The sequence below is a fragment of the Anolis carolinensis genome, chromosome 1 (genome assembly GCF_035594765.1).
Source record: "Anolis carolinensis isolate JA03-04 chromosome 1, rAnoCar3.1.pri, whole genome shotgun sequence".
NCBI lineage: Eukaryota > Metazoa > Chordata > Lepidosauria > Squamata > Dactyloidae > Anolis > Anolis carolinensis.
The window spans coordinates 63,179,350-63,195,740 of record NC_085841.1 but is presented as its reverse complement, the minus strand read 5'-3'; the positions used below and the strand labels follow the sequence as shown (position 1 = coordinate 63,195,740).

General features: G+C 40.0%; 1 protein-coding gene across 3 annotated transcripts in view; it reads right to left on the bottom strand.

Annotated features, from left to right (window-relative positions):
* Positions 1-16,351, bottom strand: part of rab4a (RAB4A, member RAS oncogene family) — a 30,217-nt gene extending 13,866 nt beyond the window's left edge. For 2 of the 3 annotated variants that reach the window (XR_010004429.1, XM_062975633.1), the window contains exons 1-7: positions 16,109-16,349; positions 7,259-7,339; positions 6,231-6,345; positions 5,754-5,816; positions 4,339-4,493; positions 2,491-2,586; positions 1,483-1,637 (exon numbers count right to left, since the gene is read on the bottom strand). Coding sequence is in view for 2 of the 3 variants with exons in the window: in XM_062975633.1 (XP_062831703.1) it covers positions 1,522-1,637; positions 2,491-2,586; positions 4,339-4,493; positions 5,754-5,816; positions 6,231-6,345; positions 7,259-7,339; positions 16,109-16,139 (657 nt within the window). In the remaining variant the exon portion in view is untranslated. Of the gene's footprint in view, positions 1-1,482; positions 1,638-2,490; positions 2,587-4,338; positions 4,494-5,753; positions 5,817-6,230; positions 6,346-7,258; positions 7,340-16,108 lie in introns of all 3 variants that reach the window. The other variant, XM_062975638.1, reaches the window with a different exon arrangement.
* Between the last annotated feature and the right edge of the window lie 40 nt (positions 16,352-16,391).

Sequence of the window (16,391 nt, the reverse complement as noted above, 5' to 3'; positions counted from 1 at the left end):
AAAAAAATGTAGGCTTCAATCCTTTGCTCATGTACAGGCAGTCTCTGAGTTACAAACATCTAACTCCTGGTTACAAATGGGGCTGAGAAGTGGGAGGAAATCTATCACAAGGAAGGAAAATTAACTCCCAGAAGAGTTATCATGGGAAAATGGTGTCAGAGCTTAAACCTTCTCATCATGTCTTGTTTTCACAAAATTCAATAGTCACAGGGACTATTTTAATTCCCTTTTTTATTATCTGCTCATTTGTGAATTTGCCTATCAAGACTTCCTAGTTGTGCCTGCAACATATTTCTTAACGTTTCCTTCTTTTTTATTGATACATCCTTTTAATTAACAATCCTTTGCCATACAAGTTTTCTCGATATACATTATTCCAAAAATAACTTTGCCTTATATATCACTGTATACATTTTTAGATGTGTATCTTCCATTACCCATGCCCCCGCTTTCCCCCTCCCTCTTGGAACAGCGATTTCAATATAAAATTTGGAAATCTTAACGGGCTCTAAGATCTGCCAGGGAGACTCTCCTCTTGCTTCCACCACCGTCACAAGCATGGTTGGTGGCAACGAGGGAGAGGGCCTTCTCAGTGGTGCCCACCCCCCGTTTCTGACCCCCCCCCCCAGGGAAATTAGGCAAGATCCCACACTGTTCTCCTTTCGTAGGGACTTGAAACCCTGGATGTTCCAGCAAATTTTCGAGAATGATTAGTCCCTAGGCCCAGCAGTAAGTTCTCAGAGTTCACAAGTAATTAATCCAGATAGCAGTCTGTCCTGCACTTTATTCCACTTCCCCAGCCCTATGATACATTGTTGCACTATCCCTGGCCCAGACCTTTTATAGTTGGCCACGTTCATTTTGTAATCCTGACCATTGGTTTGTTGAACCTTTTACTAATGAAGCTACAATTAGATGGGTTTTAAAATATATATATATATTTTTACTTTTTGTATCTTTTTAACAAGGTAATTATGTTGTGTTATATTGTTGAATGTGTCTATTTTGTTTATTGTCTGTATGGTTTTCTTCCAGCCATTGAATGTTTGCTTTACATGTTAGAAACTGCCCTGAGTCCCTTTGGGGAGATAGGGTGGTATACAAATAAGGTTTATATCATAATCATCATCATCACCATCATCTGCATAACAAAAGAAACTTTACAGGGATGTTAACCAGTTCTCCTATGCTATCCAAAACTTTTTTAAAAAAGATTTTCTTTTGGCCTGGAGTTATGCCTAAAAATGTACCTGTTCTGATTTACATACAAATTCAACTTAAGAAAAAACCTACAGAACATATCTTGTTTGTAACCCAGTGACTGCCTGGATTCAGTAGGACTTATATTTGTGAGAGGAAAAAGAAAACACATCTGGCTGTTTGTTATTCAAGTCGTGAATGGGGGAATCTGTAGATGCGGAATCTGTGGATATAATTTTTTTTGGGTAACAGAAAAAGGAACTCCAAATTTCTATTACTTACCCTTTTCCTTAAGGCAAATGCTTCATTTGTTCTCTGCTTCTAACAACCACATTCTTGAACACTCTGGGCTTGTGCTCTTCGTGGAGATCTCAGCTGTCTCAAGGCAGCATCTCCATACTGAATACCTGAGCCCATCCTTTCTGGATCCAGTTCTCCTAATAAAACAGAAAAGATATTGTTACATAAATGATCCACATCACCTAAAACCTACAACTTTAATTTAACTGATTGCATTCTGGATACTTCTTCTTTAAAAGTATTTTTGGGGAAACTGCACAAAACTTACTTTGACATACTTTCCCACTCAGTTGAAATATGTATGAAGCAAAAATAAAGAGTAATAATGGAAGCCAAAGGCTAAAGACATCTGTGTTAGTACCTATATCTTCCAATTTTACTCCAGTTTAGAATATTCTAAAGAATGTGTTTTAAAAGATGCCTAATGTCAGATACTCCTATAATACTAAAAAGCAGCAGTTGACAGACCCAACAAAGGATGCTAAGTACACACACACACACACACACACACTATAGTATATACCTAAGTGTCATGTAAGAATATGCAATTGCCTGCCTTTTAGCATTATTTGTCTGAAATCTAGCATACAAAAATTTTAAGGATTAATTTTTCTGATTCTTATCTTTTTTTCTGAGACTTTCTTGTCTCCTTTATGCAAAGCTCCAAATTGTTCCAAGTGTCTTCTACATCTACAATGGCAAATCAATGTAATAGGGAAAACATCCTGATAACAGCTTATTAAATAAAATGTTATTAAATCACTCTACTTACATGCTTTAGTGGATTCCTTTGTGTTTGGATGAACTTAATTCATTATATCTGATAAGACACACTTAGGTGAAATTGATAATTTGGTGCAATTTTATGGCAATGGGGAAAACATATCTAGTCTACGACTACTTCATCATTCCATAGATTTTACTTTATCTGGTATTATTATAAGTGTAACGTATTTCAAGTTACTCAAGCCTGCAATTGTGATTAAGTACCTGACTCAATTTTATTAAGTATTTTTCTTGCACACTGTACAAAGGCCTCTTCAACATTCTCCCCTGTCAATGCACTTGTTTCCAAGAACATCAGCTCTGCAATAGACACAAAAGACAAAGAAGGCAGATCATCATTATTCAAAATGACAGCCAGAGAATGGTCAAAGTACAGCTAATGTAGCAGTGCTTCTGAAGCCAAGCAACTCTGATCTTCTCTATTTTACTGAATACGAACTTCTTACCAATACCATTAACATATAAGCAATAATACACACTACTCACACAAGATAATATCCAACCTATTTTTTTCCACATCTCCATTCCACAGCAGACATGCACGAGGAAGGACCTTAAAGGACCAAGAAACTTTTTCAGGGAACTGATGTAGAGACTAGAACTCAGTGCCCGAGTAGTTTTTTGTAATTAAATTTTTAAACTGAAGCCTTTATGTTTTACATTAAAAAAATAAACCTTCTAATTAACACCAGTAAAAATATGGATAGATTTTTTTTGAGAAATAATTCAATCATCTTAGGGAGTCGACAGTTTAATAAAAGAGCAAACAAACCATTCTGAAAAATAACAATCAGAACATGACACATAAATCAACCGAACAAATGAAAGGAACATCTCTACTTGTGTCTAATTCGCTTGGCTGAATGGTATTTGTTAGTAGATGAGGAAGAACACAGGTAAGATTGAACAAAATAGAAAAATCAAAGGTAATTAGGATAACAGCTTTAACCAGAAAAAAGTCAGAAAAAAGCTTTTCAAAACAGAGCATGGAACTCTCTATGAAAGAGCTGACCATCATATACAGTAGAGTCTCACTTATCCAAGCCTCGCTTATCCAAGCCTCTGGATAATCCAAGCCATTTTTGTAGTCAATGTTTTCAATATATTGTGATATTTTGGTGCTAAATTCGTAAATACAGTAATTACAACATAACATTACTGCGTATTGAACTACTTTTTCTGTCAAATTTGTTGTATGACATGAAGTTTTGGTGCTTAATTTGTAAAATCATAACCTAATTTGATGTTTAATAGGCTTTTCCTTAATCCCGCCTTACTATCCAAGTTATTCGCTTATCCAAGCTTCTGCCAGCCCGTTTAGCTTGGATAAGTGAGACTCTACTGTGTGTGTGTGTGTATGTATGTATGTGTGTGTGTATATATATATGGCACTGCCCTTGAGCTGATTTGGTTTTGCAGAGTCATCTTGTAATCATATCTGATGTCTATTCAGTTTCCAAACCACTTGCTTTAAAAAAGGTGGCACTGAAGAATCTGAGAACAGGCAGAATTACGAAAACATTGGTGAAAGATTTAGGAAGCTTCCTTTTCAATCCTCTGTAACATACTGAATATGTTTACAGATGATAATTCAGTTCAGCTCTTTATTTAATCAATCTTTAAGCTAAATATACTCAACCACAGCTTAGAATAGGTATTGGTAATATAGTCTATACATTGCATCTAGCTCAGGGAGAATTTCCATGCTGGTCCAAGTAGCACTATTTCCTATAGTCCAGTGGTTCTCAACCTGTGGGTCCCCAGATGCTTTGGCCTTCAACTCCCAGAAATCCTACCAGCTGGTAAACTGGCTGGGATTTATGGAAGTTGTAGGCCAAAACACCTAGGGATCCACAGGTTGAGAACCACTGCTATAGTCCCTATAATTCATGTCTAGAGGGAGAGGGGAAGACAGAACTGGGGAACAGCTGATGAATAATGGAACCAATGGGGTCCCAACTGGAATGTGGTTACCAATCATCTGAAGGGTACAAATTCAGGAAGTCTAACTATTGGCAAACCTAAACATAGGATAGCATGAAAAATACTCACCATTTTCTTGAGCAAACCTAGATGCTTCCAAGAAAGTGACTTCCCGATCTCCATCAAGATCTTTTTTATTCCCACACAGTATTATTACTATATTTTGACTTGCCAGCATTCTTGCATCAGTCAGCCAATTAGTAAGAGCATTGTAGGTTTCTCGACTGAATTACAAAGAACATATTTTTACACATTATGACATCTTGCCTCCAAACAGCGATATACATTATACTAGCTCTGTGACTACAGCTAACAGCATTAACATCTGAAATATAAATTGAAGCACAATTTGACAGATCAACACAATTACAGAAAAATTTGTTGTGCTTTCTCCTGCCAATAAGTGAAACCTAATAAAGAGCTAATGCACAATCAGACAGACAAGCAAGGGGCAGGCGAGCAAACTGAATGCCTTTGGAGTACTTATTTCCCATAATTACTTCCAGAAAGTCAGGGGAGTTTTCCAAGAGTTTTGATTGTGGTTCCCCTTTGCAGCTCTAAGTAGATTTGGGTACGGAAGTGTATATCTCCAACATAGCCCTCCTAGGATGCATCTTTACAGCACAATTAATGCAGTTTAACACCACTTTTAATTGTCATGACTCAATACAATGCAATCCTGGGAGTTGTAGTTTGGTGAGCAACAAACATGCTTTGGCAGAGATGGCTAAAGACCTAAACTATTGCCCCCATGATTCTATATAATTGAGTCATAGCAATGAAAGTGGTGACAGACTGTATTAATTCCAATGTAGATTCAACCAAGGACTTTGGAATCACCTGTGATGTACCTATACTGCAAGAATGTATGTTGCTTGATAACACTTAGAATTCCATTATTCAGTACCGTATATGGAATCCTAGAACTTGTAGTTTGGTGAGTCTCCAGCCCTTTTTGGCAGAGAAGGTTAAAGGGCTCATAGGATTCCATAGTATTGAGTAGGGTAATAAAAGTGCTGTCAAGATGCACTCATTCTACAGCATAGGTTCACCCAAGGAAGCTGAGGCATGATAAACTGTAGAGGCTCCTTGAGGGAAAGTTTCCAATTTCTCTGGTTTTCTTTTCAATTGCCGGAAGATTTGATGTCCTACCATTTTGGTTTTTAAAGAAGGAATTCTAAGCAGGCAGCAACTGTAATGTACACCTTTTTGGCCAAATTACAAAGCGTGCACTTTTTGCTGCTGCACATTACATTTGCCAGCAAATACATTTTTGGGTTTCAAGGTAGTGAAAATTGGGGTGTGCATTAGATTCGATGGCACACTAGACTTGAGGAAATACAGTAGGTTTGTGATGTGTAGGTTTGTGTATAAAAGCTGAACCTGGCCTCTCACTAGTTGCGAAAAGCTACATGTCCACCTTCAGGAAGAACAGAAGACATTTCTCCATACTTGAGAATACAATGCTGTCAATATCGTTTTACCTGGTAATGTCATAAACAAGCAAAGCACCTGCAGCACCTCTGTAATAGCTTCGTGTTACAGACCTACAAATCAAAATTTACATCACTGAAATAGGACAGAAAGTTAAGTACTATACCAGGATAAAATTACAAACACCAAAGTTACTGTGCTGACTTGATAAACTATATATAGGCCAAAATCTAGTTGTAACCCACATGGTTTAGAGAAATAATATAATCTAAAACTATTTTCTTCCAACTAGATTTGTAACACACTTAGATGTCACGTAATAACTGGAAGTAGTTATTATGGAAACACCCTTTAATTGGGGTATTTAAAATCCATTTTTAAAGATTAAGGCTTTTTCAATGTGGATTACAGACTCTTCCCACAAATCACACCAAACTCTGATGTGTGCTGCTTTCTTCAACCCAATGTATCCCAGACAAACCACCACATGCTGTCAAATGTATGCGCTAAATCAAATAAAATTATACCTGAATCGTTCTTGTCCAGCTGTATCCCATATTTGTAGTTTTACGTATTTGCCCCCTACATTTATGATTTTCGAACCAAACTCAACTCCTATGGTATGATTTGAGTCATCTTTAACTAGAATGAAAAGTCCATGATTAAATATTCAAATATAATTAAAACACATGGCATACTGCTGTATCATTAGAAGTACAAATACATTCAGTATTTATTTATATTGTTATCATAGTCAAACAGTGAATTTGTTTGCTTGCTTCAAGTTACATAAATTTAAATGTATTGGAACACATCAAATAAATAAGTATAATTCGGCATATCTTCTAAACTGTCAACATAGGTAAATGGAACTCATCATACATTTTCCAACCCATACATACCTTGCTGTATTTCTGACCAATTTTGTAATAAAAATTATGCACAAGTACTGTACTATGCTATATATTAATACTGTGACTATAGTACATACATTCTCCTTTTCTGCTATCCACATTCTCTTGGCTCAAGAGATCTGAACATGCCATTGATATCCATGCTTAATCTCCCAGCTACCCTGTTTTCATTACAATTAGAACCAGACATTGCTATTTTAATAAGAAACAAATGAAGTGTGTGGACCTGTAGTTACTCTAATGTATTGCCACTCTGATAGTATGTACAATAATCCATGTATTAATGTGATGATTAGATATGTAAAGGGCTACAGAACATGAATTCCTATTCATTCGCTAATGTTTTAGAGGAAATTTTAGGTTATGCAGGGTCAAAAATGCTGCTAGCCATGATGTTTGTGCTATGTGCTATGATTTGTTGTTCTATTATATTTTGTTATATTGTATTGTTCTGGGCATGGCCCCATGTAAGCCGCCCCGAGTCCCCATTGGGGAGATGGTGGCAGGGTATAAATAAAGTTTATTATTATTATTATTATTATTATTATTATTATTATTATTATTATTATTATTATGTTTGTTGAAGATCAGTTTGAACCATATTTCCCTTGGAAGAAAAATAGCTCTTAGATTGTACTTACATTTCTTTTCAATAAACTGATGAAGCAAACAAGATTTTCCTGTTCCAGCATTTCCAATTACCAAAAACTTAAACAGGAAATCTGAAAACAAGAACAAGAGTAGATAAACATGTTTGTGTATATTCCACACATCCCAATAATCTGAAATCTAATATAAAATGCAGCATTTAGAAATCCTAACTTCTTTATTTTTCCCAATACCTATAGCCCAATTTCTAGTATTTTAAGAACTGATGTATGCAAACAATCAAGTATTAGTACTATTTTAGGTCAGCAGCATAATTCTAAAACTCCCGCAAACTGTTAAGTTCGAAGATGTGTTCTTCACAAGATATTATTTTAAAGGAAACACAGGATCAAATAGGTTTTATTCAACACACACACATACACACAAGATACCAGATCATTGTCATTCCAAGAAAGGTAAAAATAACATGAATTATCAAATTTGGTGATTTTACAATTTTAGGTTTGCCAGGAATGAAACATAAAAAAGAGGGGAAAGTACCTCATCAAAGTTAAAAACTCTTAATTCTAAATGATTTCAGGAAGAGACATTTGTATATTCTAACAGCATTCTAAAAGTTCCTTAATTACAATTCCCATCATTCCTTACAAGATGCCTTGGTATCTAGAGACGAAAGGAACTGCAGTTCAACATCTAGAAGTTCACATTTTCTCCATCCCAAATTTATGACCTGTCCATAGATATTTTAATGAAGCTTACTGATCTACAGACTTTACACCACCCATCTTTTTCATGAATAGTTGACTACCTTATCACATATGGGCCTACTCTGCATATACAGGGTTGAGGAAAAAGATCTCCCATATTTTGAGAGAGCACTGTAGTTGGGGTAAAGAGGTGGGGTAGGTCTAATTCAGCACCCATCATGAGTTGGACCAGTGAACACTGAAGTTTTGTTGTTCAAGAGTATTACGAGAACAACTGTTCCATGATAATGACACAGAGAGTGTTGAATACATGCTTTGTGCTTGGTCAAAATGCATCTGTACCTAATTGGAAACCGATTTTGCGATGGATTTCTAATCTTCAACCAAGTGGATCCACACAGAAAACAAAAACCCTGGTAAACCTAAAATGCCAGAAAATATGGAAGCAGTACGAGCATTCACTTAGTAATCACCAAGGAATGCCATGGTACTCTGAGAATTAAATTAGAGTTGAGGATTTTGCACACCGATTTAAAAATGCATCCTTACAAAATGATTTGTCTGATAGAATTTTTTAAAACCATTAAAACAAAATGATTAGATGTATTTTTCAGAAAAAAATACACTTTTTTCTAGATAGCTTCATTTGTTTTTTTTACACCACTTCAAAATGTGGGAGATTTTTATGGGCCACCCAGTATAAAAATTGAGCCCCCCCCCCCCCCCCGGCTAAAAATGCTGATGTTGAATGCCAGGTCAGTAAATGGAAAAACTGCCGTCCAGAACTTGATTCTGGATGAGCATGCCAATGTGGTTTGCATCACAGAGTTCTCTCAGCTCTGCTCACCAGGATTCTCTGTGCAGCAGTATGCGAGGCCTGGGGGATGGGGAGGTGTAGCGGTCTATTGTGATTCCATCCCTCTGACCAGGTTCCCCATCTCACAGTCAACAGCGTTTGAGTGTATTTATCTTAAAGTGGGTAACCAGGACAGAATAGAGATTCTGTTGGTGTACCGCTCACTCGGCTGCTCAACAGTCTCCCTTCTTGAGCTAACTGGGTTGGTATTGGAATTGGCATTGGAGTCTCAGTAGTTAATACTGCTGGAACACTTCAACATCCATGCTGAGACTGCCCTGTCAGGAGTGGCTCAGGACTTCATGGCTTCCATGACAACCACAGGTCTGTCCCAAGTAGTGTCTTGCCCTACCCATGCTGCAGGACAAACTTTGGGCCTTGTTTTCTGTGCAGGATGGGATGATGGTGATTGCAATGTCGAGGAACTTGTTGCAGTTCCGTTGTCATGGACTGATTAAGATGGTCCACCCCAGGAGGCTTATGGATCTGGATTGATTCCTGACAGTTCTTGGAGACTTTCCTCTCAATTTGGCAGGCGATTCTGTTGAAACTCTGGCTCACCTCTGGAATGGGGAAATGGCCAGGGCGGTGGACACAATCGCTCCTGAACGTCTCCTTTCACAGAGTCAAACCAGCCCCTTGGTTTTCCAAGGAGCTGGCAGCGATGAAGCAAGTGAGGCAGAGGACAGAGCAATGTTGGCAGAGAACTCAAAGCAAATCTGACCGAGTACGGGCTAGAGCGTATTTGAATGCCTACTCTGTGACAATGGGGGCAGCAGAGAAATTGTTCCTTGCTGCCATGATTGTGTCTGCAAGAAACTGTCCAGCAGACTAGTTTCGAGTGGTCACAGGCTACTACATACTGGTCCTCAAGGAGACACTCCTGACCATTCAGCAGCTCACTGAATGATACAGTTCCAATGGATGTTAACTCTGCCTCCTGCTTGTCCAGTGTTGATGGATACCCTTCAAATTGTGCAGCCTGAGGGTGTGGACAGGATCCTTGGAGAGGTGAGAGGTATTCTAGATCTTTGCCCTTCCGGACTGATCAAACAGGAGCCAGAGGGGGACTGGCAAAGTGGGTGAAGATGGTGGTTAATGCCTCCTTGGAACAAGGCAAAGTTGCAACTTGCCTAAAGGGGACAGTTGTGACACTTATATTTAAAAAGCCATTCCTGAACTCCTTTATAATGGACAACTATCAGCCAGTCTTCAACCTCCTTTTTCTGAGCAAGGTCTTGGTGGCCTCCCAACTCCAGGGATTTCTGGATGAAACAGATTACAGTAGAGTTCCGGTTATTCGACTTCCTCTTATCCGACACACCGTATTATCCGACACGGCGCCGGGGGCTTGGCAAGGAGGGAAGTTATTTTTGCCCACCATGCATGGAGGAGCCCCTCCAGGGGGTGCAGAGGGGAAGGCCAAACTAGAGAGGTGCCGTTTGCGCAACTTTTAAAAGTGAGGCCACGGGAAGGTGCCTCGAGGGAGGGAGGGAGGCTCTGAAGGAAGTTCTAATGGAAGATTTCTTTTCCCTGCGCCTTGCTTGCTCATCTTTGAGGAGCTTGAAGGTTCCCACCAGCTGCTCTGAGACGGCAGAGCGGGATCCATGCAGAAGAGGATGCGGAGCTGCAAGGAGGCCCGGGAGGAAGCCGTTGCCACCACCGCACTCATGGTTGCCTCTTCCTCCTTTGCATCTTTCTGGGGCAGCCGGAGGAAGAGGGAGAGAAAAGTCCTCTTCCCTCTCCTTCTCTTGAGTTCCCTCCGGCTCCAGGAAGGAACTCAAGAGAAGGAGAGGGAGGAGGATTTTTCTCTCCCTCTTCCTCCGGCTGACCCAGGAAGATGGGAAGGAGGAAGAGGCAACCATGAGTGCAGCTCCTTGCAGCTCCATGTCCTCTTCTGCACAGAGCCCATTCTGCTGTCTGCTGCCTCACACAGCTGGCGGGGGCCTTCGAGCTCCTCAAAGGTGAGCAAGTACAAACCTGCCTGAGCCCTAAGATCTTCAGGAGAGGCCCTTTTCTTGGTTCTACCTCAAGCTCGCCTGGGTTGTTGAGAACGGGAGAGTGGGCCTTCTTGGTGGATGCCTCTGACTCTGGAACTCCCTGCCCAGGGAAACCAGAACGACCTACTCCCTGCTGTCCTTCCAGCAGCAGGCTAAAATCTTTCTATTCTAACAGGCATTTAAAGATGAAGGTGTTTAAGATCTGGTCAGAGGGTGCTGTGGTTATTAACTTTGAATATGTTTTGATAGATATTAACTGAATCATTTTACTGCTGTTTGTGCTTAATTCTGTTTTAATGTTGTATATTTTAAATTCTGTGCTAATGCTTTTATGTCAAGCTGCTTTGAGTCCTCTTTGGGGAGATAAAGTGGGGTATAAATATAATAATAATAATAATAATAATAATAATAATAATAAATGTAACAAATAGAATAATGCATTGTGGTAAATCTAACTGCACATAGAATTTGCTGTTTGTTACACCTAGCCCCGGAGATTGCAATCTTTTGGGTATAACCATTTTTCACCCCATAAGTAGCAAAATTCTTCAATTCCAAAACTGCTCAATTGTAACAGCAATTCCTTTTTTGGTAGCAAGAACTAGATATACTAAAGTTAACACAGTTTGCCAGGCAGTGTTATAAAAATCTATTTTCCTCAAATAATTACATACTGAACCTTCATATATTTGATTAAGAAAATATTCCTAAGGATATAGCATGTCTATTCTTCTGCAGCTGTATAACTGAGATACTATTCCCCTACCAAGAACAGTACACATGGTTTACAAACCTGTACTGTATTGAGGTCTGAAAGTTGCTGAAATAATAATGGACATGTTTGTAAACAAGAATATCTGATGTGAGTGCAGGACAATTATATCAGTCTCCTCCCATACCCTGCCAACACAGAACTTTACAAAATAGCAAAAGCACCACAGTGTTACAATGTGCCACAGGTTAACATGAATTTTACAGTGGCCTCAAAGTAGTCCTTATGTTCAAAATCACTGTGGGAAAAGTGGTTTATACATTTTACTATTTGGATAGTGAAGCGAAAGGTATTTTTTATGCCTGTTATTTCTTCAGCTGTTTAAATAACCCTGCTTTGCTCCCAGCTTCTTCTTTACAGAAGAAAACAAATAAAAACAAAGCCTTGAAAGACACTTCATTATAAAGTGTATTCTCTCTTTCTTCCCCACTAACAAAGAACCCTTGAGCTTCAAGATTCTGTTGAGCTGTCTGGTTTCTCACCCTAGAGAAGCTAGTTGTTACTAGGAATAACTAAAGAAGAAAAATGCAGCTAAGACCAACAAACAGAACTAGTATCACAGCAAGTCTAAAAACATGAGGGAACTTTTGTCTGGAAGACAGAACCTAGCAACACAGATATGAATGTTTTAAGATGCCCTTTGTAAAACTGTACTATAAAATAATGCTAGTATTGCAATAATTTAGCATTAACTTTAATTTACTAAATAATGTTACTTCACTAGAAGGATTTTTTTTTAAAAAATGAAGAAATAAAATTGAATAAAAACAACTGTTGTGGGCAATGGGGTTGTCAGTTTTCTGCAATGGGTATGAAATAGAGAGGATTATAAAATTTATTTATTTATTTATTTGCTGCATTTATATCCTGCTCTTCTCACCCCGAAGGGGACTCAGAGCGACTTACAAATCAAATGAACATACAATATATTATTAGCATAGCACAATATAAGCATTAAATTACTATATTGTACTATATCATTATATGGTAATATTATTAGTAATATTACATTTAATATATAATTAATATTTTATATTGTATTATTAGTAGTATAATATTGTATTCCATTATAATATTATTATCAATATTTTATGTATATACAATATATTATATATTTATAAATTATTATAAATGCATAGCATGTTGCTATTGTCAAGAGTCAGACGCCAATTAGCGAACAAAAATAGAGTTTATTCAGCAGATAAGCCAAAAAGTAATGTTAACACAGAAAAAACCTTGAAACACTTCACTATCAGTGCTTCAAGAGCAGTTCAAACAAAAATATAATTCAGCAACACAAGCAGGTGAAAACAAAGCTAAACAAACTTAGTGCAAACTGCACTTTCTGAGTCCAAGCCCTGCCAGCCGGCTCTGTAGTTTTCAAAGGAACAGTTCCCAAAAGAAAACACCAAATTGGTCAGGAAACAAACAAACAAACTAAGAATGCAGTAGACTGCTTCCACACTGTGGATAAAGCCGAAGGCTCCAAAAGGATGGTGAAAAGACGTCGTCCGGGATTCCAAGGTCAGGTCAGGAGATAACAGCGGTGTCCAAAGAGCAAGCCAGGAGTCAAAAGCCGATAGTAGTCATCAATCACAGGGCGAAGGCAGTAGCAAGGTCAAATTCCGGTCCAAGGTCTGAAGAGGGTGCAGTCATCCAAAACAGGTCCACGATAAGACACAGCGAGAGCCAAGCTAGGTGATAACAGCAGATTCAAATCATAGTCCAAGTCCAGTCTTCACAGAGATCCCAATGGCGCCTCAGCAACACCTTGCCACACGCAAAGTGCAGTGGCCAAACATTCCCATTTTATTCCCCTTCCTCCTGGGTGACCAAACACTCACACCCAAACACCAGGTGTCCCAAATCTACTCAGAGTCTGAGCTCCACACAGCTAGAGCTCGTGGATCTGGAGTACCTAGCAATTCGTCGGAGTCCCAATCATCCTGCCCACACTTAGCCCCATGAACACTTAAAGAACCATCCTCCCTTCTCCAAGCATCCCAGTTGGGATCAGCTCCTGCAGAAACCCCAGGTTCAGAAGTATCCATAGACCCCAAATCCCCAGACATCTCCGGTGGCTGTGCCCATTCAGTGCCCGCTTCCCCAGCCACCACCTGTTCCTCAGCATCCATCTCCCCATCTGAATCTTCCTCAGAAGATCCCCCAAATAGCTCTCTAAGTCGCTTCCTGCGCAACTCCTCCAGTGAACCCTCATCACGAGGGTTTTTTCTTCCTCTTCGAATTCCATCCCCATCAACCATAATCCCCGAAGGCGCAGTCACAACAACTATGGTACAGGAGACAGGATGGAGCTATCTTCCTGGCTCTCAGGTTGGTATGATATCTTTATCCCCCCCCCCCCCCCCCCGTTCTTCACTCTGGCCCCAGAATGGCAGTTATTCCTTGGGGGGAGGGGCTCCCAACCGATGACACAGGAGACAGGTTGAAAAGTAATTTGAAATTTAAAAAAAATACATTTAATTTAAAAGCAATTTAGCAATTGCCGAAGTAGAGCTAAAATTAAATTTGACACTATATTTATAACTTTAAAGTTATTTATTATTTATGTACATGCAATCAGAAAACAAGGCTGTTGGCTGAAAACAGAATCCATGACTTTGTCTCCTCTTCAATGAGTTCATACATTTTCTTCCTTAAATGTAAGGGTTTACTGTTTTCATTTCTATCTAATTCAACTTCTGAGCATTTAAGAAGTAAACTCATATTTTGATAAGAATAGTTTAAAGGCAGAAAATATCAACAATCTCCATTGTAAAAACAAAAAGCGCACAATTTAATAACACTGTATGAGGAAAAGGAGGGACGAGGAAATCCAAATAAATTTCTGAAAACATCTAAGGCAGTAGGAAGACAATAAACCCAAGAAAGCATGGATTTCCTAAAAGCACTAGTCTATCTGATCTTGGAAGCTAACCAGGATTAGCTTGGATGGGAGACTGGCATCAAAACCCTAGTACTGTTATCTGTTACAGTAGAGTCTCACTTATCCAACATAAGCGGGCTGGCAGAACGTTGATAAGCTGATGAATGTTGGATAATAAGGAGGGATTAAGGAAAAGACTAATAAACATCAAATTAGGTTATAATTTAACAAATTAAGCACCAAAACATCATGTTTAACAACAAATTTGACAGAAAAAGTAGTTCAATATGCAGTAATGCTATGTAGTAATTACTGTATTTACGAATTTAGTACCAAAACATCACAATGTATTGAAAACATTGACTACAAAAACATTAACTACTAAAAGGCAGACTGCGTTGGATAGTCCAGAACGTTGGATAAGCAAATGTTGGATAAGTGAGACTGTATTTCAGAAAAAGGGACTGGCAAAATCACTTCTGAGCATTCTTTGCCCCAAAGAAAGCCCTATGAATCTGATGGGCTCACCACAAGTTAGTAGGTGAATTGAATGTATACACAGACATAGAAAAATTTAAGGGCTATGCACTATATAGGAAAAGTAATTACAATGTACTCCTTTTTTCAAGCAACGACCCAACGTACATAACTCCTACTTGCTCTTTTCCCACTCCTGGTCCAGTAAAAAATAGTGCTACTTAACAAAAGAGCAGAGAAACAAAGATAAGAAAAAGAATAGGAAAGAATATGCAAGGCCCTGCTACGGTAGGAGGAAGCAGGTGAACTGAATGTATACATAGACACACAGGTCTTTAAGGACTATGCACTACATAGGAAAAGTAATTCTCATGTACTCATTTTTTCAAGCAACAACCCAAGGCACATCAGTCCTACTTGCTATTTTCCCACTCCTGGTCCAGTAGAAAAATAGTGCTCCTTAAAAAAGCAGAGAAACAAAGATAAGGAAAAGAACAGGGGGCAATGTGCAACCTCCTCTCCAGGTGTTTTGGGCTTCAACTCCCACCATTCCTAGCAGCCGCAGGCCCTTTCTCCCCCCCCCCCCTCAGCCGCCTAAGCGGGTCTGAGGATGTTAAGTATGGTGGGAGTTGAAGTCCAAAACACCTGGAGGGCCCAAGTTTGCCCAGGCCTGATTTGGAGGGATCTCAGTGCATGCCTCTGCATTTGGTGCATTTTAAGTTCACCATGAATTACCTCGCTCTGTTGTGGATGCCATGCTATTTTGGATGAGGGCGAAAGATGTGTCATGGCCCGTGTAAGGTGCCTATTTTCACCCCAGTTCCAGGGATGTGGGGAAGGTTTGTCCGTATTGGCGAAGGGGGGAAAGGAATGGGCTCCAGGGCCACAGAAAGGAGACTCCCACAAGGTGTAGACCAGGCATGGGCAAACTTGGGCCCTCCGGGTGTTTTGGACTTCAACTCCCACCATTCCTAACAGCCTCAGCCCCCTTCCTTTCCCCGCTCAGTCGCCTATGCGGCTGAGGGGGGAAATGAAAGGGCCTGAGGCTGTTAGGCATGGTGGGAGTTGGTTCAAATCACCCGGAGGGCCCAAGTTTGCCTATGCCTGATGTAGACATTCGCCAGCCCTGCTTCCCTCCCTCAGAACAGAGGCCAAGGCCCTCCCTCGTTCTCCCCCTCCCTACCGTAAGTCTCGGACATGGCTGTCTGCGACATCTTGGGCGCGAGAAGGAGGCGGGCAAGCAGGGCCTTCGGGCGCCTCAGCCACGGCCCCAGGGCACCCCCAGAAGCTTCGCGCGACGAGGGAAGCGGGGGGCAGAAAGAAAGGGAGCCTGGCGAGGAGAAGGAGCAGAAGACCGCCTCGAGCAGCAGCGCGAGGAGGAGCCGCTCTTGCGCCTGCGCACGCAGCTCCTCCCGCTTGGCCCCGCCCCCGGCCACTCTTGGTGCGCAGACGCGGCGGGGCGCCAA